This window comes from Nyctereutes procyonoides, unplaced genomic scaffold, assembly GCF_905146905.1.
Source record: "Nyctereutes procyonoides isolate TBG_1078 unplaced genomic scaffold, NYPRO_anot_genome, whole genome shotgun sequence".
Lineage (NCBI taxonomy): Eukaryota > Metazoa > Chordata > Mammalia > Carnivora > Canidae > Nyctereutes > Nyctereutes procyonoides.
Genome location: NW_026575052.1, coordinates 7,229,416 through 7,253,321, shown reverse-complemented (window position 1 = coordinate 7,253,321; position 23,906 = coordinate 7,229,416). Strand labels below are relative to the sequence as shown.

The following is a 23,906-nucleotide window of genomic DNA, read 5'->3' as shown; positions in this document are numbered from 1 at the left end:
GATAGATCAGCTTGTTGGTAAAAATCAAATCCATCCTCAAAGGACCGACATTTGTCACCTTTAATAAAAGTAATGGCTGATTTTATCAAACTAGCTTATTGAGGGCCCACCATGGGACTCATGATTTCATTCATCTGCACAACAATTCCATGGGGTGAACACTATCATTTTGTCTTATAGATGAGGAAATTGAGTCTCAGAGCAATGGAACAACTTGCCCAAAGCCACACAGTTTGGAGGCTGTCCAGCTCCAAAGTGGAAACCCATTGTGCTCTCCCTTTTTTTTTCTTATTAAATTTTTAAAACCATTTTGGAAATTTAAAAAATTCAGATGTGTACAGAGAAAACAAATGACAAATCAAGATTCCCATCGACCAGAATTTTAACAGACGTTAACGTCTTGGTGTATTTTCTTCCAACTTTGTCTTTTTTTCCTTCTTCATCTCGCTTGGCTGAGAATATTCAGAAGACTGTGCTGAAGACCCCAATGACCCTTTCTAAAGAAAGGCAGAGTCGACTTTTGTGCCATGCAGCAATGCTGGGATCGCCTTCCTGCCTCCGAAGACGGCGGCAGGTAGGTCTGGGTGTGTGGTGGAAAAGCCAGACAGCAACACCTGCAATGCACTCTGGACCTGAGTAGAAAGGACTCACAGGGAAGGGGTGACTTACCTGTCCACTTCCTGTGTCCCCAGCAACCTTCCTCTTTCCTCGGAAATCTATGCTCTATTCTTACCCCAGCCAGTGAGGCTGGTCCCAAGGCCAGCTTCCAGGGAGGACACCCAGAGCCATCAGCCCCCTCTAGAGGGCCAGCCTGTCTCCTTTCCTTACTCAGTCCTCCCCTTCCTCATTCTGTGTGTGTGTGTGTGTGTGTGTGTGTGTGTGAGAGAGAGAGAGAGAGAGAGAGAGAGAGAGAGAGAGAGAGACTCTGAGAGACAGAGGCATAAAGACAATGTTTGATAACCAATGCATCAATGAAATAGTCCCCTCCCTGACCCTCCTCACACCCTAGAAGGCAGCATGGCACCTCTGCTGCACCCACCTTGCACTTGGTACTTGCCTGGATCACCATATATATTTCTGTGCATTTGACCTGTTTACACCTCTCTTCCTGTCAGATTGTGAGTTATTTCAAGGGCAGAGGCTATTTCTTATCCATCTTTCACTTTGCACTATTTGCCATGTAAAAGATACAAAGGCAGCCAAACATCAGCTGTGGGAGAATGGAAAAAAACACCTAGAATCGGACAGACCAGATTCAAATTCCAGCTCGGCCACATATTAGCTGTGTGGCTTTGGGCAAGTGACTTTACCTCTCTGAGCTTCGATTTAGTCACTGGTACCTTGAGCTTGATGAGTGGGGATTCACATATGGCTTCATATGTGTTACACGCCTCAGCACAGCTCGAGGCAAAGATCATGCACTATTTCTAGGCTATGGTGGGAGCTTTGGGACCTGGATTCGGCTCTGAGCTTTGCCATAGTCCTAGAGCAAGTCACTCAACGTCTCTGAAGTCCAGTGCCCTCATCTGCAAGAAGGGGGAGATACCTTGAGTTGGTGAGCACTTTAAATAACGAGAGTCCATGTGAAAGTTCTTGGCACACAGTCTTCAGAGATACATTTCTATCCTGTCTAGACAAACTCATGCTTTTCCCTTTAGACTTTGTTTTTTTTTTTTTTTTTCCCTTTAGACTTTGCAATCTCTCAGATATAACCATGGAGACGTGGACAGCGTCCGGTGCTCTGGTCTACCCCGAGCCCCAAACAAACTCTAGAAATGGCCATTGGCAGTGTGGCCCAGCCCAGAGGGGCCTCCCACCTGGAGGAGCAAGGAGCCTAAAAGCTCAGCTCTCCACACCAAAGGGTACATGGTTCTCCTCTCCCCCAGCAGAGAGTGCCCAGGTCTTTCTATAAAGACAAACCCACCCAATTGCCCTAAAACTTGCGAACAACAATGGAGACAGAGTAAAATGCGCACTCCCAAGTCAGATGTTCTGTGATGTCTATAATTAGAAAAGTTGCCCAGAACAGGATAGAACCTTGAGAAGGCTGACGGGGAAGCAGTCCAGACTTGCTGGAATTTTAAAGAGGGCCCCGAAGGAAGGAAAGGATGGGATAGGTGCTCCTGTCCCGGGAAGGACAAGGTGGGTTGCAAGGAGGGATGCTGGCCCGGGCCAGAGTGAAAAGTTTTATCGCTTCAGTGAAGACCACCGTGCTTGACTGTGTAACCTGGAAGAGCCATCTCTGCCCAGCCCTGCCCGCTTGGCAGATGTCTCCAGGTCTGTGAGAACATCTTCGTCGAGTTCTCCGGGCAGCAGTCCCCTTAAGTACGCACGGAAAGCCAGGCTCTTCCAGGCTGTGGCTGTTTCCCAACCTTCACTGGACCTTCTGCCAGCCTATGGACCCGAAGGGGGCAGGTAGCAGCTCCAGCACTGTACTGACAACATACGTGCCATCCGGCTTGGTCATGTAGACAACCCAGTTGCTGCCAAACTGGAAAAGAAGCAAAGCCAGTGTGAGGGAGGCCGCGTGATGGAGGGGTGAGGCTCTAGCTGTCTAATGGTTCTTTCTGTGCCTCAGTATTCTCATCTGGAAAATGGGGATGACAAGAATCACACCTGGACCAGCGAGCTTAAGGAAAGAGCCAGCAAAAGGCCGCCTGTCGACAGCACAGTGCTCAGCATGTGTGAAGGGCAGTCAGCGCTCTGCTCTGTGCTGAGACTCACCTGGGGCTTTAGAGGAATAGTATCGACCCCACCCCCAGGGCCAGACCTCCTGCCGCAACAAGCTTCCTTGCAGCACCCCCTCTACTCCTCCCAAGCATGAGCGGATGCACACCTGCCTCACTACCCTCCAGGTATTGCCCAAGCAGGATTTCACTCTCTGCTACCATTACCCCCATTTTAGGCTTAGGAGGGTGAAGCCAACAAAGAAGAAATCTTAGCCCAGATTTGTCTCCCCATCCTCTTCCGCTTTCAGGAGCTACCACCTGCTTGCGGTTTGATCTTGGGCAAATGATTCGACCCCCTGGGGCTCAGTGTCTTGATGTGTGGAATGGCTTCAAGAACAGAAGAAGGAAAAAAAAAAAAAAAAGAACAGAAGAAGGTGCCAGGTAGGAAGGCAAGTGTGCGCCATGAGGAGCTCCGGGGCTGGAGTCAGCAAACCAGGGCTCTGCCCATGGGAATCACGATGGACGGAGGCACCTGTGCGCAGTGCCTGGCACGTAGCAGGTGCTCAGGTGAGGGAAGCCATTCGTACGGCCTCTCTGCTGGTTAGTGACCGCTCCGGCCTGCAGCCTGCTGTTCTTCCACACTTGTTTGAACCACTGCATTATTACTGGGTACGACCCATCCCTGGATTTTTTTTTTTTTTAATTAATGCTTTAAGGAAAAAAAAAATTAATGCTTTAAGGAAGGAGATTTTTCTGCTTGGCAGGCTCTGCCTGAGGCTATGGGTGAAATCTTGGTGCTGGTGGGTCTGAGTGCCAGGTCCCCTGCCCCCAAGCTTTGTCTTGTTATTTGCATTTTGGTTTTGGTTTTGCGTCTCCCTCCTTCAGCTTTTTCAGTCACCTCTCGTTTGCCAACATCTAATCTGTTTGGAGAAAACAGCAATGAGCCATTGGACCAAGCCAGGGCCTCGGGTGCCAACTCCCTGGCTCCCTGAAACCCCGACGTGGATTCCTCATATGGCCTTGGACATGACAAGGTGCAGGGCAGCCCTTTCTGCCCCTCTAAAGTGCCCTGCGGTCCCTATTGTGAATTCAGTGCCTTTATGGTGACATTTGCATCTGAATTGGGGAAATGTGTTCTGCTAACCCTGTCTGGTTTGCAGGCCTGGCAAGAAGCAGAAAAACAATGGAGCTGTCTGCATGTTCAGCAGATGCTTTGAAACCCCAAGGCACAAAAGCAAAGGAAAGGAAACAACCTGTTCCCCTACCCCCACCCCCACCCTGGATTTAAACAACTCCAAAAGCAGAAGCCTCCATGGAACAAGCAGCTCCTGTTCTGCAAAGCACCATTATGTCTCCCCAATGGCTGAAGAAAATCTGTCTCGTTTACAGAACCACAAAGGCAGGGAGGCAGCCGTGAGGAGCGTGGGCCTTGCAGTCAAGCCTGAACTGGCCATGAATGCCAGCTCTCCACCATCTGGCTGCATGTCCTGCAGCAGGTCATCTTACTTCTCTGGGAAGTGGGGGTAACGGCTCCCACTTTGCCTGTAGCCTGGGGTGGGGATGAAGTAAGACACTGTGTTCAGGAGGGATTATGATGTCACATCGAAGCTCAGGAGCCTGTGGGGTTCTCCAAGCTGGTGGCTTTAATCTTTTGGGGACTCTGGAGGACACAGATGGCTTTGAGAGTCTGTGAAAGCCACTGATGCCCCCCTCCCCAAAATGTACATTTACTAATTAAAACAAAACCTCCACTGAGTCCAGATTAAGAACTCATTGAGTCCATTTTTGACCTTTTTTTTTTTTTAAGGATTTTATTTATTTATTCATGAGAGACACAGATTGAGAGAGAGGCAGAGACAGGCAGAGGGAGAAGCAGGCTCCCTGCAGGAAGCCTGATGCAGAACTCAATCCCAGGACCCCGGGGTCATGACCTAAGCCAACAGCAGACGCTCAACTACTGAGCCACCCAGGTGCCCCCACTTTTAACCATTTTCAAGGGTACAATTCAGTTCCCTTTGTTCTTAGATTACAGTGTACCCTCTGTCCCATGGCCTATAGGGCCCTGTCCCATCATTTCCCACCCCCCCCGCCCCCCCTCACTGTGTTCTAGCCTCTTTGGCCCTCTTACAACTTAATCAAACTCACCAAGTTTATGGGGATTAAACTTGCTGGTTCCTTTGGCTGGAAATCTTCTCTAGACCTTTGTCTGCCTCATTTTTTATTTATATCTCTGCTCCAATGCCATCCTCAAAGACAGACCCCCTCCAGGGGTGCCTGGTGGCTTGGCAGTTGAGCATCTGCCTTCAGCTCAGGTCATGATCCTGGGGTCCTGGGATTGAGTTCCGCATGGGGTTCCCCGCAGGGAGGCTGCTTCTCTCTCTGCCTGTGTCTCTGCCTCTCTCTCTGTCTCTCATGAATAAATAAATAAAATCTAAAAAAAAAAAAAAAAAAAGACAAGCCCTTTCTGACCATCTAGCAGCGGGTAGCAAACTTTTTTTCTGTAAAGGGCCAGACAGGAAATATTTTAGGCTCTGCAGACCAAAGGACTTTGTTGTAATGGTTGGGCTCTGCTGTTGTAGGGTCAAAGTGGGTACCGGCAAAATGTGAAGGAATGGGTGTGGCTGGATTTGCCCTGGGCCAATGTTTGTTGACTTCTGACTCCTTTCTCTGCATTCTTTTCTCCATAGCCCTCATTACTCAGAAACTCTATTTTGCTCCTTTTTGGTCGTCTGTCTCTTGCGCTAGTCTATGACCTATGAGGAGGACAAGGTCTGGCCTGTCTTTGCACTGCTGTCTCCCTTGCACTAGCTCAGTGCTCAGCACACACAGATACTCACTCCAGAAGATGTTGTATGGAAGAATAATTTCCAGTGATTCATGCCAGCTTGGGAAGGCTCAGATGTGGGCCAACAGGACACACAGGACACTAGCTGTGTGTCCTGGCTGGCAGCCTGGCTTTTCTCCCAAGGCCTGGGAAGGCAGGAAGGCACCTGGTTTACCTTTCCAGAAAGTCAAGATGCTTACCTCTCTCATGAATTGTCTGCAGGCCCCACACGGTGAGATAAAGTCATCTTGCAGGTCACTGTGGAAACAGAGAATTGAAGGTGATCCGTCTCTTCTGAGGCATGAGGACAACTGCTGAAATTCAAGCCCTGAGTCCCTCCCCAGCTCCAGATGAAGTCAACCCCCTCCACACACAGTTTCCTTTTTTTTTTTTTAAATGATTTTATTTATTTATTCATAGAGACACACAGAGAGAGAGGCAGAGGCACAGGCAGAGGGAGAAGCAAGCTCCATGCAGGGAGAGCCTGATGTGGGACTTGATCCAGAGTCCCCAGGATCAAACCCCGGGCTGCAGGCGGCACTAAACTGCTGCGCCACCGGGGCTGCCCACACACACAGTTTCCAATTCACAGACACATGGTGTCATGGAGGCTCAGAAGAAATACAGGGTGGCTTTTTACACTTCCAAGGGGCAAGGCCATGGGCAGTCATGTTGTTTTTCTTTTAAAAAATTATTTATTCATGAGAGACACAGAGAGAGAGGCAGAGACACAGGCAGAGGGAGAAGCAGGCTCCCTGCAGGGAGCCCAGTGCGGGACTTGATCTCAGGACCCTGGAATCACGCTCTGAGCTGAAGGCAGACGCTCAACCACTGAGCCACTCAGGTGTTCCTCTTTTCTTTTTCTAAAAAAGATTTTATTTATTTATTTATTTTAGAGAGAATGAGAGAGAGTGCACGAGTAGGGGGAGGACCAGGGAGAGAGGGAGATGCAGGCTCCCCGCTGAGCAGGGAGCCTGATGAGGGACCCTGGGATCATGACCTGAGCCAAAGGCAGACACTTAACAGATTGGGCCGCCCAGGCACCCCATGGCATGTTGCTTTCATCAGAGCATTTGGGAAATGTTTAGTGAGCACTTACTGTTACCCACACTCCAGGGACACAAAGGTTAAGAGGAATTTGTCTCTACCTTTAGGAGTTTGCTCAGCCCAGTGGACAAGTAGGCAACTAGATGAGTTTTTTTTTTTTTTTAATTTTTATTTATTTATGATAGTCACACAGTGAGAGAGAGAGAGAGAGAGGCAGAGACACAGGCAGAGGGAGAAGCAGGCTCCGAAGCAGGCTCCATGCACTGGGAGCCTGACGTGGGATTCGATCCCGGGTCTCCAGGATCGCGCCCTGGGCCAAAGGCAAGCGCCAAACCGCTGCGCCACCCAGGGATCCCCTGATGAGTTCTTATTTTAAACAAAATGTGTTGTGCAGCCTGGGTGGCCCAGCGGTTTGGCGCCACCTTCAGCCCAGGGCCTGATCCTGGAGACCTGGGATCGAGTCCCATGTCGGGCTCCCTGCATGGAGCCTGCTTCTCCCTCTGCCTGTGTCTCTGCCTCTCTCACACTCTGTGTGTCTCTCATGAATAAATAAATAAAAATCTTTAAAAACTAAACAAAATGTGTTTGGAATGTACAGTAAGAAGAGACAATCTCTGACTGAGGAACAATAGGGAATATTTTTGTGGAGGAGGTGGCATTTGGTCTGGTCTTTGGAGGAAATGTAGAGCCCATAAGTCACCATTAGTGAGCACCTACTAGGTGCCAAGATCTGTACCAAGCGCTCAATGTACATTATTTCTTTGAATTCTCAGTGCAACCTGAGTGTCAGAATGACCATTTATGTGCAAGAAAACAAATTCAGTGAAATGAAGTAACTAACAGAGGTGCTAGACTGAAGCCTCGTGGTTTTCTGTGCTGCAGGCAAAGGCAATGATATGTGCAAGGGCCCTGTGGCTTGAAAAAAAAAATAAGACCTGTGAGTCAAAGAGAAAAATGGGCTCTCTGCATCGGAGAAGTCTAGACAGGAGACACAGCTAAGGGTTTGCCTCTCAGAATGGAGGCACTGCAGGCAGTCCTCTAGCTTTGAGCAGGATAAAGGGTGGCTCTTCAAGAAGGTGAATTTAACAGTAGGAACTGCCAAGCCTGCTGGAGCATGAGAGGTTATGCCAGCTACTGCCAACATCCTTGCTCTTCTGGACCCCCCGCTCTGTGAAATCTCTGTAAGAGCACAGGGATTCAATTGTGGGTTTTGGTCCGCTCCTCCTTTTGCTAATCATATGTGCCTTTAACCAAGTCATTTTAACCCATCCAACGTGCATTTCTTTGCCTGCAAAATGTAGGGAATCATGTCACCTACTTTGTAGGAATGCTAGAAGATAAAATGAGATAAAACGCACAAAGGGCTTTGTACACTTTAGAATGCTCTGTGCTATCACTATTGCCAATACTACTGGGCACTTGTTCCTTTACACATATAAGCTCGGTCATAATTTTAATACTTCATCATATACAGATTTATCATATATAATTTATATATAATAAAGTTCATTTATGTATCTTGACAATGATTGTATTTAATATGTGCCTAGAAGGTTCCAGGCATCCTGCAAAGCATTTAAATGCATTATCTTATTTTAATTGATAAATATTTATTGGCGGCGTATCATGCCAGGCACTGTCGGTGCTGGGGATACAGCAGTGAGCAAAACAGACACAACTCATTGCACTCAGGAGTTTTTGACTAGTGAGAGGAGCCAGATAATCAACAACAAACCAATTAACAATGCATCAAGTGGAGACAGACACAGATGGTATGAATTGCATAAAGCAGCTGAAGGGAGAGACAGTGATGGTGTTATTTTATTGAATCCTCATGATAACTCCCTTTTATATGTGGGATTCCAAAGAAAGGTTCTGCTCCACGGAAAGGTGGGTCTTCTCTGAGCATGCTCCCAGCCTCAGAACACAAGCCAACGGCGGCATGAGAGAGTGAGGACCCCTGCCCAGGATGCACACTGAGCCAAATTAACCCTTAGAATTACCAGGCGACAGGTGTTACAGCCAGAGCCTTCCGTAAGCTCCTCGGAGGCTGGATTCTGTGTTTTTACTTTTTTCTACAGATGTTGACCATGCTAGGCAGTCATGGGAAAGGAGCAACAAAGACCAATCAGAGAATGCCTGCCTTCAGGGATCTTACTGTCTGCAAGGGGACATAAAATCTGCATGTTAGTACCCCAACACAGGAAGGCTACAGGTTAAGGCCCTGGGAGAGGATGGGGGCACCTGGGTGGCTCACTTTGGTTAAGCATCCGACTCTTGATTTCAGTTCAGGTCATGATCTCAGAATCGTGGGATGGAGCTCCATGTCAGGCTCCATGCTCAGGGGGTAGTCTGCTTTAGGTGCTCTCCCTCTGCCCTTCCCCCCACTCTGTCTCTCTCTAAAATAAACAAATGAATCTTTACCAAAAAAACAACAATAAAAAAGACCATAGGAGAGGTGCTGAGTGAAATTCAACCTACCTTCCATGACCTGTAAGGCCCTGTATAATCTGGTCTCTGCCAAGCTCACCACTTCCCTTCTCAATCTTGTGACATGCATGGCCAACTGTCCAAAGGACAGTTCCCTGGACAAGGTGACCCACATTAGGGTCTCCCAGGGGGTGGGGTGAGCATGCGTTCCACTGGGGAGTTGGATTTGGCTTAGGCTTCAAGTCACAAGAAATTGCTCCCAGGCACCCTAGCTGTTAGGCTGAGAGACTACATGATAACAACACTGGCTCACCCTTATAATGCACTTCTCTGTGCCCGGCACTGTGCTGAGGACCTCAGGTACAAGAACTCATTTACTCCCCTAACAACTCCATAAGGTAGGGGCTATGTAGGTATTCTTATCACCCTCATGTTATAGGTCGTGAAAAACCTATAAAAAAAAAACTATATATATATATTTTTTAGAAAGATGAAATGACTTGCCCAAGGTCACAGAGCTCGTAAATGCCAGGACCAGGCCTTGAACCCAGGATCTGTGGACTCTGCCTTTGGTAGTTCTGCAGCTCACAAAAATCATAAGAGTAAGGTTAAAACAATAATTTGTTGCATACTCTGTGCTAGGACCTTTACAAAAATCACTTGCTGTGCCCTCACAACAGCCCAGGGGGCAGGTGTTACTCTCCTTCACTCTACAGATGAAAAGCTGAGCTCGGATCCTTGGGCAACGGTGGAGCGGGATCTGAAACCAGGTCTCACTAACCCCAGGAGCCAAGGTTTTTAACCATTACTCAACATTCCTGCTGAGAGTGAGAATCAAAAGCTTGGAGGAAGACGCATCCCAGAGCGCGCTGGGTGCAGCAGGACGCCTACCTCTCCTGCCTTGTGCTGGATCCACAGCTTCTGTGCTTTGTGCTGCTTCTGGTCACACGCTGGGGCCAGACTCATCAGATGCGACGGGCTGGAAACCTATCGCCTTGGATGCCTTCACTGGGGCCCCCATGGGACAAGCTTAGCTCCCCGTTAGCAGAACCCCATCCTAGGCTCGACAGTCTGCATCCTGGAGATCTCAAAGGGGCTCTCCGACACCGTTCACACCCATCAGTGTTAACAAGGGAGCTGGCACGTTCCACTCATCCTATAAACCCACGCTCCCAATTTAACAAGTCATTAGCTCAATAATGACCGCATTTCTGGCTCAAGGATGCTGGTGCACTGCTGAATCCCTAGAGCAGAGCAGTTGGGTGCTAGAAAAATGCAGGTTTTATGTAAATAAGGACATTTGCTAATCATCGCCAGCAAGACCCAGTCCTTTTTAAAAGTAGATAATGACCAGGAGAAAAAGCCTTTCGTTTAGAACATTCTAAACAGAACAAAGCTACTGTGCCATTATCCTTTTTGTAGACGTTGGCCTCTTTTTCACCCAGAATATCATTATTTTCTTGGATCAGCTTTGTATTTGAGTTATTTCCCACCTCCCCGCTTGTAAATTAAGTGTATTCCACATCCTGAGCTCTGCTCATCGGCACAAAATGTTCTCAGCATGGCCTCATTTATTCCTCCCGAAGCTGAAGGGAGGCCAGGACACACCGTGGTGACGGGGAGGGCTCTGGGAAGCTGGGCCCTTCTCCGTTGGCGCTCCTTGGCTCCAATCACTCAGGAAAATAATCTTCAATAACCTGGTCCACTTGGGGGCCAGATGGAGGCCAAGGTTAGGATCTTACAAAGAAATGGGGGCTTGTTTCTATCACCCAGCCCCCGTGGGCCTAGCACTAGGTTCTGCTGCTTGCACCCGGACATCCCATCCCGAAAGACCAAAGCTTGGTCAGCCACGCAGTCACTCTCCTGTGGCCTGAACCATTAATTTGCTAAGAAAAATCCCTCTCAGGGGCACCTGGGTGGCTCTGTTGGTTAAGCATCCGACTCTTGATTTCAACTCAGGTCATGATCTCGGGGTCTCGAGATCAAGCCCGTGTTGGGCTTCATGCTCGGCAGGGCATCTGCTCAAGATTCTCTCTCCCTCTCCCTTGGCCCTTCCCAGACTCACACTCTCCCTCTTAAAAAAAATAAATAAATAAATAAAATCTTTAAAAAAATAATAATAAGAGGAAATTCTGAGACAATACAAAGGGACACACAAGAGCAATCTGCCATTAAACCAGAAGCGTAACAGGGTCCAAATTGGTAAAAGAGCCCATTTACCTGCTCAAATCCTAAAGCCACTGAGCCTGGGTCCAGAGCCAATGAGAACTCAATGAGCATCCTGTGAGGATTTGCACTTTTTATGTTGGGGCATGTAGACAGAGCTGGTACATTTGTTCAGCCAGGCCCTGGGCTGGAATCTGATTCGTGTGAACCCTAACCCAGGTTTACCTGGCTGTCACCCTCCCCAGCTTGTCTTTGAAGCCTAGGTCTTGGCACTTAGAAGTGGGTGATGCCGAGTATAGTAGCCCCCTCTCCCAGTGAGGGATTCCAGAAGGGAAGAGTGTTTGGTTTCCTGGCACAGCATGGTGTTGTGGAATGAGCCCAGAGGGAGACTCCGGAGATCTGGGTTTGTCCCAGCATGGCCATGAATTCCCAGGAAGGTTGCTCAACCTCTCTGGGCCTCAGTTTCTTCATCTGTAAAATGGGGCAGTGGCCAGGGAATCTATACCAGGTGACTTTTAGTTCCCTCCAGTTTTAGGTTTCTATGCTGCCTTTCTATTGTGTCTTACAAGGCATCCTGTTGTAGTTTGTGTTGTTATCAGAACAAGAAGCACACCTGCCCTTGAGCTGGAGGTGCCTTGCTTGTTTGCCTGCTCTGTGGGCTCCCTGAGGGCAGAGTCCATTTCTGATTTGTCTCTTTATCCTCAGCACTCCGCCAAGCCCGATGGTGCCTGGCACATAGGAAGTACAGAATACATGGGTTGGATGAATGAACGCCTGAATAACACTTGTGTGGTGAGTGTTGGCAGACTAGATGGATGAGTACAGCTGCAACCTGCCCTTCCTTCCACTTACCTGGAGATAGCAATTGCCCTGAACTCTCTGTGCCCTTCTGAGATGGCCTTCTGGATGGCGGTCCGCTCCGCACAGACGCCCAGCGGGTAACAGACATTTTCTATGTTGCACCCTGAGAAGAGAGGAGAACCCAGTGGCATTTCTAGCACAACATTTCCCATAGCTGGTGTTGAGTAAGAGGTTGCCCCACTTCCAGTTCAGGGAGGGCCCTATTACTCAGGGCACTTTGACAGGAAGTGCTAGGAGACTCCATGACCTGCTGCTGCCGTGGCGCTTCCTAGAAACCCCATCCTTGTAGGACCCTTCCCAGAAACCCCATGCCTGTCACTCATCCAATGAGTTCTGTCTTGAAGCACAGCCTGGGAGCAGGGGCAGCAGAGCAGAGGAGACGAACCTAGCCCTAGCTCCCCAGCAAACATCAAGGCCAAGAAAGATGTCAAGGCTTAAGAGGATGAGGAGAGCTCCAGCCCTGGATCTATGAGACAGAAGGTTCAACGATTGGGCCTGGGCAAAATTTTTGGTGGTGTTTACTAACTCTCAGAGTTCACGTGAGTCCTATGTGAGTCGTGTTGCAAAACAAACTGTCAAAACCAACAAGGAACTCCCAAGCTTTGCAAAAGGTGTCTGTGATTGTGTAAGCCTTCAGGCAATCCCAGCCGTCCAATGGGAGGCAGGCTGCTAAGGTGGCAAGGCCCACAGGGAGTCCTTCCCAGTGTCCCTTTCAGGAGTGTCCCTGGGGGACAATGGGCAAAGCCTGTTCCCAGGATACAAAACACTGGCATAACCAGATTGGCTGACTAACAAACTCCCCATTTTCAGGGAGGTAATGGCCACAGAGGGCCCCTCACCCCCTACCGACCGTCAGGATGTGATCTCCCTCATTCTTCATAGCTTGCCTTTCTCTCTGAGGCAGAAACATCAATTATTCCCCAGGATTTATTTTCTCCTTTCTGTTTTTTCTTAAGATTTTATTTATTTGAGAGTGAGAGAGTGCACATGCACAAGTGGGGGGAGGGGCAGAGGGAGAAGCAAGGTCCCTGCTGAGCAGGGAGGGGCTCCACCCCAGGGCCCCAAGATCATGACCTGAGCTGAAGGCAGACTGAGACACCCAGGCGCCCCTCGTCTTCTTCCTTTAGGTCTTAAAAGTGGCCCCTATTCCCCTTCACGCTTCACACAGAACTGCTCAGCCAGAGACCGTATTTCCTAGATTCCCCTGCAGCAAAGTACGGCCAGGTGACTAAGTGGAATGTGGCCCAAAATGAGGTAGGAAACTTCTGGATCACATTTTTGGTAAAAAGATTGATTGCTTTTTACTCTCTTTCTTTTATGCTCTACAGGAGGTGGGACAGCTCTGACCACCTTATGGTTTATGGTCATAGGGATGGAGAAGCAACAAGATAGAAGGCACTTGGGACCCTGGTCCAACTCATGGAGCAGAGCTGAGTTATCTATTTCCCTGGGCACAACTGCCTACTCTGAGTTGTTATGTGAGAATAAACAATTCATGCTGGAGTCATTGTATTTTGGGATTTTTTGTTATAGTAGCTTAACCTAGACCTAACTAATAGAGAAATTGGGACTGAGAGATACAGCTTTGACAAAAAACTCCTAAAGCACATGGCCTTGTCTTAGCAGTTGGGCAACATGAATGAGAAAATACAGACATGGCCCGGGGGCAAACTGGTGGCCCGTGTTACTCTGTGGCAGATTATTTGGTAAAGCCCCACCCTGCAATAACCTGGAAAGCAGATTGTGCTACCTACCATGAGGATTTTCTACCTGGCCCTGGGATTCAGCCCCGTAGCAAAGATCTGATGAAGGGTGACACCTTCTCACTCAGTCTATTGTTCTGGGGCCTCAAGGTAGCCACCATCAAAATGACACAACAGGGGATCCTTGGGTGGCTCAGCGGTTTCGCGCCTGCCTTTGGCCCAGGGCGCAATCCTGGAGTCCCGGGATCGAGTCCCATGTCGGGCTCCCGGCATGGAGCCTGCTTCTCTTTTTGCCTCTCTCTCTCTCTCTATCATGAATAAATAAATAATAATAATAATAAAGATTTAAAAAACAAAAAAAACCAAATGACACAACAGTGATGGCCCAGGCAGGGAAGCCAGTTAGTAAAAAAGGGAGTTGGCAGGCTAAAGAACCATGCCCAGAAAGGACCTCTGGGTATGGTACTCCTGTACAGAAATGACTGGAAGCAAATAGACCAGAAGGTTTCTATGTTTTTCATAGAATCGTCTAGCTAGAGAAGCCAAAAGTCCAGCCTGTAAAAATCCTGTGACTGTTTACTACTGAAAGGAGCCCCTGGGTCCCCAAAACCCTATCATCAGAAGTGAATTGAGAGATATGTACCCCCAAGAAGGGCATCCTCCCTAAAACCCACATCAGATGTATAGCTAAGGTTAGGATAGTCAAGGAAAAAGCTCCTAGAAGACAAAGGCTGGGGCCCCCGTGTACAGCAGACAGGGGGTTACCCCCAGAGCAGAAAGGGAAGACAGAGTGTGTGCCAGGGCAAGGAGTCTTCACACGTCTTGCCCAGCAGGACTGATAACTGCACGGATTGGTGGCCACTGTGTGTTTCCTTGTTCTTCCCTTTTCCTATTGAGAGAGTTGATGATGGTTATTCTTTCCTACTCTTTCAACTGCTCCTGCTCCACACTGACTACTGGGGGGAGTGAGTATGAGCTGGGGTGTGGGTGATTAGTTTCTAGTTTTCAGGCCACTCGGCCAGCAGGACCACATCTGCACTTCAGGAAGGAGACTGAGGTGCCCCAAAACCCTGCTCTCAGAGCTGCATGCAGTGGCTGGGTGGGACTTCGGGTTGCCTCCCTTAGGAAGGTGGTAAGTGGGTCCTATGTGTGGAAAGAAGGATGTAAAAAAAAAAAAAAAAGGAAAGAAGGTTGTACCCAGATACTTAAAGGCCACAGGCAGTCCTGTGACAAACACTAACTGTTCTCAGGGTTCACTGTCCCAACAGAAGAAGCCACCTGAGTTGAGTGGGGCATGTGACTACCCAGCCGAGAGACCACATCCCAGACTCCCTCAAAATTTTGTGTAGTCTTGTAGTTTTAGCCAATAAGATATGAGTGGACATGACGGGTTCAATTTCCAGATGACATTTCGATCCGGCCATGGCTTGTTCCCCACTTCATCTTTCCCTTTCCCAGGGGCTTGAACATGGATGTGATGACGTGTGGTAGTTTTGAACACATGGATGTGGACACCACTCTAGGGGGATGGCAGGATATCAAGACAGAAGGAATCTGATGTCCTGAACAAGCCTGTGGAACACAGCAGAGCAGAATGGTCCATATGCCCAGGACTTCGGTCTGCCCTTGGTCTGTTAGATGAGAGAAGCAAGCAGCCATCTTGTTCGAGCCACTATGTTTGTATTTCTCATCACCTGAGGCTGTTCCTTACCTATGGCACTCCTCCCACCCTTTTTTTAGATTTTATTTATTTATTCATGAGAGACACACACAGAGAGAGAGAGGCAGAGACATAGGCAGAGGGAGAAGCAGGCTCCCTGCAGGGAGCGTGATGCTGGAGGGATCCCAGGACCCTGGAATCACGACCTGAACCAAAGGCAGATGTTCAACCACTGAGCCACCTAGGTGCTCTGGCACTCCCTTTTTCTATGTGATTATGCAGGATGTGGCTCCTCTTGTAGTCATCAAATTTGGAAATTGTTTGGTCATTATCTCCTTGTGTATTTTCCCCACAGAATTTTCTGTTCTTGCATAATTCACACAGACGTGTTAGGAGGGGTTCAGTTAATCACTTAATCCATTAGTCATCATCATGGTTCTCAAGATCACAGGCATTCACGTCCAACTGATGGAGAAGAATGGATGTCACCAGACTGGCCTGTCCCCATTCCCCTACGAAGTTCAAGTGGGAGTTGCCATCTTGTCTTACAAGACCTTTCTGTTGGTCTGAGAGTGTACACCTAACTCACTGGGCCTGTCAGAGCTGGCACCTTACCAACACTGGGCCAGTCAGAGTTCTCTGTGCAGGAACTTCAGTTCCTCTCGGAGAGACTTAGTGTGGCCTTGGGCACCCCTGATAGCCTGGTTTCTATTCATCATGGAGGAGCCCGTCTGGGGACACTGTAATGGACAGTCAGAAGAACAGATGGAGATGAGATGAAAGATGGCCGGAAAAGAGTCTGGCCTGGTGCAGTTACCCTTGAGGCCCAGCTACACACCAGCTCTTCCCACAGTTTTAGGAGCCAATACACCCTCCTTTTGTCTGAAACAGTCTGCATGCATATCTATTGTTTCCAACCACACAGAAGTCAGGACAGCTGGGATATGGGACAAGGAGTGATGAGGGAGTTGCAGCCCTGAAAGTTATGGCTGACACTTATCAAACACCAAATGTTTTTGACTTTGGCCAAGCATTTGTTCACATTCACATGTGAGTCACTATTGCCGGGACGCCTGGCCCTCTCCTGAGGTCAATGAAAGTTGAATGAATAAATGAATGCAGCTGTCTTGCTCCCCACCCAGTTTCCCCAGCCACGTTCCTGATGCCTGCCTGAAATGACTTCCTCTAAATATGCCCTTGCCTGGTCTGCCCATCTTTGCTGACTCTGGTCTGGCTGCATTTGACTTCTGCCTTTCCTAGAGTTACGTGAGATCCATGCTAGCTTTAGTTCATTCTCTGTCCGGCAAGCATCCCAGCCCTGCCTCGTCCCTGACTCAGGGGCACTCTCCCTGTTAAACATGATTCACATAAATCTTGGGGTTTTGCAGAAAGCTCATTGCTCAGGACCATTGCCTGTGTCTGCATTTGAAATTCAGAACACCCTCATATAGAGAAACCGTCCTTAATGGGGAGTACAAACTTCAAAGGGCCAGTTAAGGAAGAGAGATTGTTTTAGAAGAGAACCCACTCCCACAGCCCACTGCTCAGAAGGGGCTTGGCAGAAAGAGCCCCAAGGGTCTGTTCTGCCCTGGGACCCTTTGCCCTACTGACTCCGAGAAGCCGGGGAAGACACTAAAGGCTCAGTATCTTCATTCATAAAGTGAAAGCTATCGTACTTCCCTCGGAGGACTCTGGTGAGAATGAGTTGAGATCACGCAGGTAAAGCAATTAGCACAAAGCCTGGCACAGAGCTAGTGCTCAGCAGCGGCCAGCTGCTGTTATTAATTGCACAAAAGTCAAGGTTTGGGTGGTGGAGATAAAATAAGATGAAATCAGAGTGGGAGACAAACCATAAGAGACTCTTAACTCTAGGAAACAAACGGAAGGTGGCTGGAGGGGTGGTGGGTACTGGGATGGGGTAACTGGGCGATGGGCATGAAGGAGGACACTTGATGGAATGAGCACTGGGCGTTATATGCAGCTGGTGAGTCACAAAGCTCTACCTCTGAAACTATTAATACCCTATCTGTTAATTAATAAAATGTAAAAATAGTAAAAGCAAGGCTTTGGTAGGCCGGTGTGTCTGAGCACCTACCTTCTAGACAAGGTGTGACCGGTGGCCCTGCCTCTGTGCTCCAGGCACTCTGAAATCCTTTCCAGGACGACAAGGCCCCACGTCATCTGGTCCCAACCTGTCTACCTCTTGGATTCATCTCCTTTTGCTCTTCAGGCCCACTGGCTTGCCAGCTGTTCTTCAAGGACGCCAAGGACTCTCCTGCCATATGGCCTTTCACACTGGCTGTTCCCACTGCCTGCAATGCTTTTCCCCTATGTGCATATGGTCCACCCTACTCCTGTCCCTACTCAGATGTTCCCTCCTCCGAGAAGCCTGCCTACCCTATCTCAAATTGTTGCCTCACCGCCCCGGCCTCCCACCCTCTCAATCCACTTACCCTGCTTTAATTTTCATCACTGTGCTTAACACTTTCCTGAAAGAAATGTCTTTATTGTCTAATTCCCCTGTCACAGGGGTAAACTTCCTGAGGGCAGGGACTCTGCTTGCAGTACCACTGGGGTCTGGAACAATGAAGCCAGCCAGGCTCTCAGTTACTTTATATCCAAGGAGTAGAATTTCCCACTTTGAGCTAGATCTCTGAGATACAAAAGAATAACTTCATTTGGGGCCTCTAGCAAATTCAAGGGGAATTTCCTAGCCTTATTAAAAAATAGAGAAAGGAGGAAAAAAAAAAAAAAAGAGGAACAAAGCCCTTAGTCACGTACTGTAATCCTGAAAGGCCAGACCATTTTTTTTTGCTTCCCTCAGCTCCGAATAGAGCATCATCCATCCAGGCAAAGCAATGCCATTCCCAGTTTTCGCCTTTGCTCACTCTAAGACACACGCGAGAGACAGACTGGCGTGGTGCCAAGTTAGGGACCCACTGTAAGGTTGGACCGGCTAATACTGTGATGACAGGGCTGGTATTACTAACTGCTTTCTTTTATTCTTTGCTTTCATTGTTTTTCTTTTATCTGCCTGGCACTCCTCGTGGTACACTTCCATCTGTATTATGTCGGTGACCCTTTTAACAACTCTATAGGGCAGAGACTATTATAACCCCATTTTAGAGAAGGTTAATGCTGAGGCTGCTGGCAGGGAGCCTGGACTCACTTCCTGACCCATCAGGTACAAAGGACTGTCCTTTTTCTCTGTGGCATTTCAGCGAGGACATGTTTCAGAGTTGGTTTGGTGCTAACAGTAGGGCGAGGGTTAGATGTTATCAGGGCATCAGCAAGGAAGGAAGTGCCCAAGGAGGTGATCTGGGCTTGGCCGACCAGAGAAAAAGAGCAATGCTCGAAATCACTGCGCCTACTCCCTCTTGAGGGATCTCAGTACAGTTAGAGCGATTCTTTCCACACTCACCCCACGGGTGTCATCTTCTGGACGGCTTCTTAAAAGAGATTTCTGAGATTTCCTGGAGTTTCTACTTGCAAGTAGGCCTGGGTCAGACCCTAAGAATTCACATTTCTCCCAAGTTCCCGGGAGGTGCTCAGACCACAGGTCTTGGGGACCATATTTGAGAATCACTGAACCAAAGAAATTTCATGTCCACATGCTCCGAAAAATACTACACTCTTTCCACGTTCCTACCTCCCTCTGCCCACTGCACAGGCAGCGCACAAAGACACATATGATTCTATTCTAACTCAACTACAGAGTCCCAGGGTTTTAGTGTGAAGCTTATCTTTGTAATGAGCTGCTTTTGAGTGACCACAGCCTGAGGGTGGGGGTGAGGGGACAGGGTGTGGTGGGTGTAAGGAGGGCTGGAGGGACAAGAAGGCAGTTAGAGATGCCTGCTTGGACTCACCAAGAGGTGCTGTGGGGAGAGGGGTGAGGCTTGGAGAGCGGTCCTGGATAAGAAGGGTAGCCCATGGGGGAATCAATCGAGAAGCCAGGGGCTGGTCTGGGGAGGACGATGAAGGATCAGATTTAAAGGTTAAAGCCAAGACAAGCTGGATTCAGTGATTAACCAGGACACCTTGAAGTGTCTTTTTAGAAATGTGGTTTGTCCCTCCCAGAATTCATTACAGCCACATCCAGTAAAGTGGCTTTACCACTATAGGTGCTCAAGTCCCTCTAGGGAGAGGGAGTGAAGGAGAGAGAGCATGGTCCCAAGGACAAACTTGCCCATCCCTTGGGAGGTGCCAGTGAAGAGTGGTCTCCTCGACTCCTCCACCACCTCCCGTCTGGTATTGCACAAGCACTGGCTGCCCTGGGCTGACTCCACTGCCCCAGCCAACCCCCCCCCCCGCCCCCCACCCCTGCTGCTGCCTCATCTCCTCTGTGTCCCCCCCCGCCCACTGCAGCTCTTCCTTCCCCAATGGGCTCTTCCTCTCCCCCTCTCCCTGCAGCAATCACAGAAGGCAACTGTTGCCGTGATTAATCGTGATTAATCACCATCCTGGTGGCCCATGCTCGAGGGCCATGAGACCCCGGCCAGGGTCAAGGGGAAATGATCGTTACGACAAGATCGTGACAGCAAGGGTGTCAGACTTGTTTTTCAACTGAATGGGGCACCAACTGCCTCTGAGGAGGGAAACTGCACAGAGGCTGGCCTTTGGTGCAGCTGGAGAAAAGTCACAGAACTGGGCAGACCCATGGGGCGCTAAACTATAAGCTCACAGCATCTAAATTCAGCTGCGCCCTCTCTGCCTCCTGATTGTCTCTAATTCACCCCCATGGTGCCCCGTCCGGTTTCCCCTGACTGTTCTAGGTCCCCTCCTCTCCAAGCCCTCCCTTCCCATCTACAGGAGATCCAGGGATTCGGGTAAATGCCTTCCATTCGTCCCCCTCTCCCAGCACACTCTCTCTGCCCGACTCTGCACGCGCACCCTGTGACAAGGGGCAGCACAAAGAGCATGGCCTCAGTTATCTCATTGGTACAGTTGTGTTTGACTTCGCCTTTGGCACCTTCAGCCTCCTTCTTGTGACCCCCTCCCCCCTATGGGGAATAGATGTGGGTGTGATCCAGCCGGACCAATCACACTACTCCACCATGACAACAGTGATTGCCCAGGGGTGTGCATGTGATTGGAGATGGACCAGTCAGAGCCCTTCTCTGGAATTTTACCGTCTCCAGCTAGTGGGAACCAGTTCTTGCCTCTCTGCTTTTGAGGCTGTGAGAATGTGAACCAGAGGCTGCCTGCACTCACGTTCCCTGATGCCTGGAGAAAGCCCACCTACAGGATAGGAGAAAGCAACAAGCACCCAGAAGGATAGAGAAAGGCATTGGGACATTGGAGTTCCTGGATCCAGCTGTCCCTGAGCTAAGATCTACTGTTGCTCATTATGGTTCTGGTTGGTTTCTGTCACTTACAACTCAAAGTGCTGACCAATGCATGTGACGCTCATTGTCTCCCTTCATGTGGTGGCTGTGAGATCTTCCATACGAAGTGCTTAGTGAATGATCAATCACTGAGTGGATGCTCAATCCACTGTACCTGTTGGTCCCTGCCCGTGATGTCCTCAGCACCATTCATCTCTGCCTTCAGCTCCCCACCTAGGCCAGTGCCTCGTCATTCCCCTGGTCTACCCGGCTAACGATCTAGAACCATATTCCTTTCCTTCATTCGAGTACTGCTCACCCCACGTCCACTTGTCCCATAGAGTTGCCCTCAGGTCTTTCCTTCATCATCATTCCACCTGCCACTGTCCGAGTCCGAGTCACTCATTCACACATTCAACAAGCTTTAACTGAGGGCAGATTACAGGCTGGGCAATGGGCTGGCCCTGTGGACAGGTCAGCAGGCAAGACAGACATCATCCGCCTGGCACTCTTTCCTCTGTCTTGGCCTTCCTTGAGTACCTGTCAGGCTAACTGACCTTGATTCTACTTTCATGTTACTCTTCTTTTTTGTTTTTCTTTTTTAAGATTTTATTTATTCATGAGACACATAGAGAGAGGCAGAGACACTAACAGGCTCCACGCAGGAAGCCCAACACAGGACTCGATCCTGGGCCTCCAGGATCATGCCCTGGGCTGAAGGCGGCACTAAACCGCTGAGCCACCCAGGCTGCCCTCATATTACTCTTCTTAATAACATTCCTGGTTCTCCATTTCCTAGCTCATCAAATCTCAGTGTCAATGGTTGGCCTTCACAAGTCTTCCACAATCTGCCTCCAAATACTATGTATATAATAATACCACTAATAGTAGAATGAGAAGAAGCTGCCACCAGTTGTGGCGTCCTTCCTGTGGGCAGAAACTGTGCTAATCGCTTTATAGGCATTAGCTCACGACCTGAGGATTCTACTCCTGATCAGCACAGGCACCAACTATCAGGGAGGACCCTGATGTCACGCCAGGATAGGCAAACCAGCTCTGTTCACAGCCATCCAGAAAGGTGGGTGCATGACCCTCAGTTTACAAATGTGTGAGACACATTAGGGTGAAGGGTCATGCCCAGGATCACACAGCTGATAAACAGAAGCACCAGGATTAAAACCCAGGAGTCTCTAAGTCCAGAGCTTTCACCCCATCCCAGAGGGCCTCCCTAAATCCCCACTACACACCTGGGTTCTTCCCTGCAATTTAAATAGGCCACACTCCTGCTCTCCTCATTCATTCACTCCTATAGCCATTGGGAGGCTTCCCTTTCGAACCATAACCTGTGTAAGAGGAGGGACCTCCATGGGCGCAGAGACTACGTCATTTCTGCCATTGCAATATCCCTGGTACTTGGCACATTATCTAGGATGTCATGGTGCTCAGCAAATATTTGTTAGATGAATGAACCCATGCAAAGAATCATTGGAAAGAACCAGTAACTGATTCCACAGTCAAGCCCCTGGAGTCACGGGGCAGTGTGGGCTGCAATATTGTTTGTGGCGGTGGTTAATATTTAATACTCAGCCACCAGGCCAGGCCTGAATTCCCACAAGACACACTGAGAATCTTGATTCCCTGCAGAATAGCTGACCTGGAGTCAGGGGAACTCTAGGTTCGAATCCCAGCTCTGTGATCTTGGGTGTGTTTAGCTTCTATGAGCCTTAGTTTCCTTCCCCGAGATATAAAACTGCCTTGAGGGGTTATAAGGGTCAATGGACAAAATTCTTCACTACCCTTTCACATACTAGCACTCATTTAAAGTTCCTTCTCCTGCTCAAAGAGGTTGAAGACCCAGGTGATTCGTGAGACCGGACAGAACCTCAAAGATGAGACACAACATGAACAGCAAGGGCCCCCACACAAGGGGAGATGAGGGCCCCCAGCCAGCCTCACAGCTGAGCGGCAGTGGGGGCAAGTGGCTCCCCACTGGAGGTTATCGATTAGATGTACACACATGAACCTCTGTCCCTTTAAATAGCTGTGTCATTGCCAAGTAGAGGCGGATTCTGGGCAGCAGGGCTGGGTGTCCCCATCCTTCCCCGCTGTGCCAATCCTCCTCTGCCCTCGGAGTGGTGGGGAGGGGCATGGTTTCCCGGCCACTTCCTCACCCCGCTCCCCACTGTTTTGAATGAGAATGCCTCTTAGCCTAGCAAAAACAAGTCTGAACTTTTGTTCAAGGAAGCTTTTCTATAAAACCAACAAACCAAAGAAGAGGAGCTTAGGAACAGATCTGTGCTGACTCCCATTCCCACCATCCGCGCTCTGGCCCTCCCCAGGCCAGCACTCATTATTGCTGGTCACCTAAACTTCGCCAGGCTTCTTTCCCCCAAGATCCCCTGTGAGGCTGGAACTCCCACTAACCAGTCACCCTCTGCTGGCCGTGGGCTCTTGGGTTTCTTTCCTCTCCCAGTAGGTGATGGGAAGAAAGCAGGGTTTGGGGTACACCAGCCTTGGGTTCCACCACCAGCGCCCCTGCGTGACCTTGAGCAAGCTGTGTCACCCTCTCTGGGCCTCAGTTTCTTTATTGAAAAGTGAGCCTCGGGATCCCTGGGTGGCACAGCGGTTTGGCGCCTGCCTTTGGCCCAGGGCATGATCCTGGAGACCCGGGATCGAATCCCACGTCAGGCTCCCAGTGCATGGAGCCTGCTTATCCCTCTGCCTGTGTCTCTGCCTCTCTCTCTCTCTCTCTCTCTCTCTCTCTCTCTCCCCTTTCTGTGCCTCTCATGAATAAATAAAATATCTTAAAAAGAGAAAAGCATTGAAAAGCCGCTGCATCTGAGCAGCACCTGCACCCCCAGGTCCGGGACGGCAGCAGGCGGGGGTGAGGGGCGGGAGGGGCGCTGCCAGCGTTCTCGGGGTGCGGGCCGGGGCACCGGGGCGCCCTTACCGGAGAAGATCCTCCCGTCCTGAGTGAGGATCGCGGCCCCCACGGGGAAGTGACTGTAGGGGCAGTAGGCGGACTTCTTGGCCTCCTGGCAGGAGAGCAGCAGCCGCTGCACGAGCTCGGGCTCCAGGGCGCTGGCGGGACGCTCGTGGGCCATGTCGGTCCCGCGGGTGGCGGAGGCGCGGAAGCCCGCTCGCTGCTGCTGCCCGCCGGCGACTCCACGCTGGCTCCTCCCCCGGGGCGAGTCCCTGGGGGGGGGGAGGAGCCGCCCCCAG

General features: G+C 49.7%; 1 protein-coding gene across 1 annotated transcript; it reads right to left on the bottom strand.

Moving 5' to 3' along the window:
- Positions 1–1,983: 1,983 nt before the first annotated feature.
- CDA (cytidine deaminase) lies at positions 1,984–23,845 on the bottom strand. The gene is made up of 4 exons (XM_055331000.1): positions 23,635–23,845; positions 11,989–12,100; positions 5,694–5,751; positions 1,984–2,491 (listed from the first exon to the last, which is right to left on the bottom strand). Exons 1-4 carry the CDS (start codon positions 23,786–23,788, stop codon positions 2,375–2,377), a joined length of 441 nt encoding a protein of 146 aa, XP_055186975.1. The 5' UTR covers positions 23,789–23,845; the 3' UTR covers positions 1,984–2,374.
- Between the last annotated feature and the right edge of the window lie 61 nt (positions 23,846–23,906).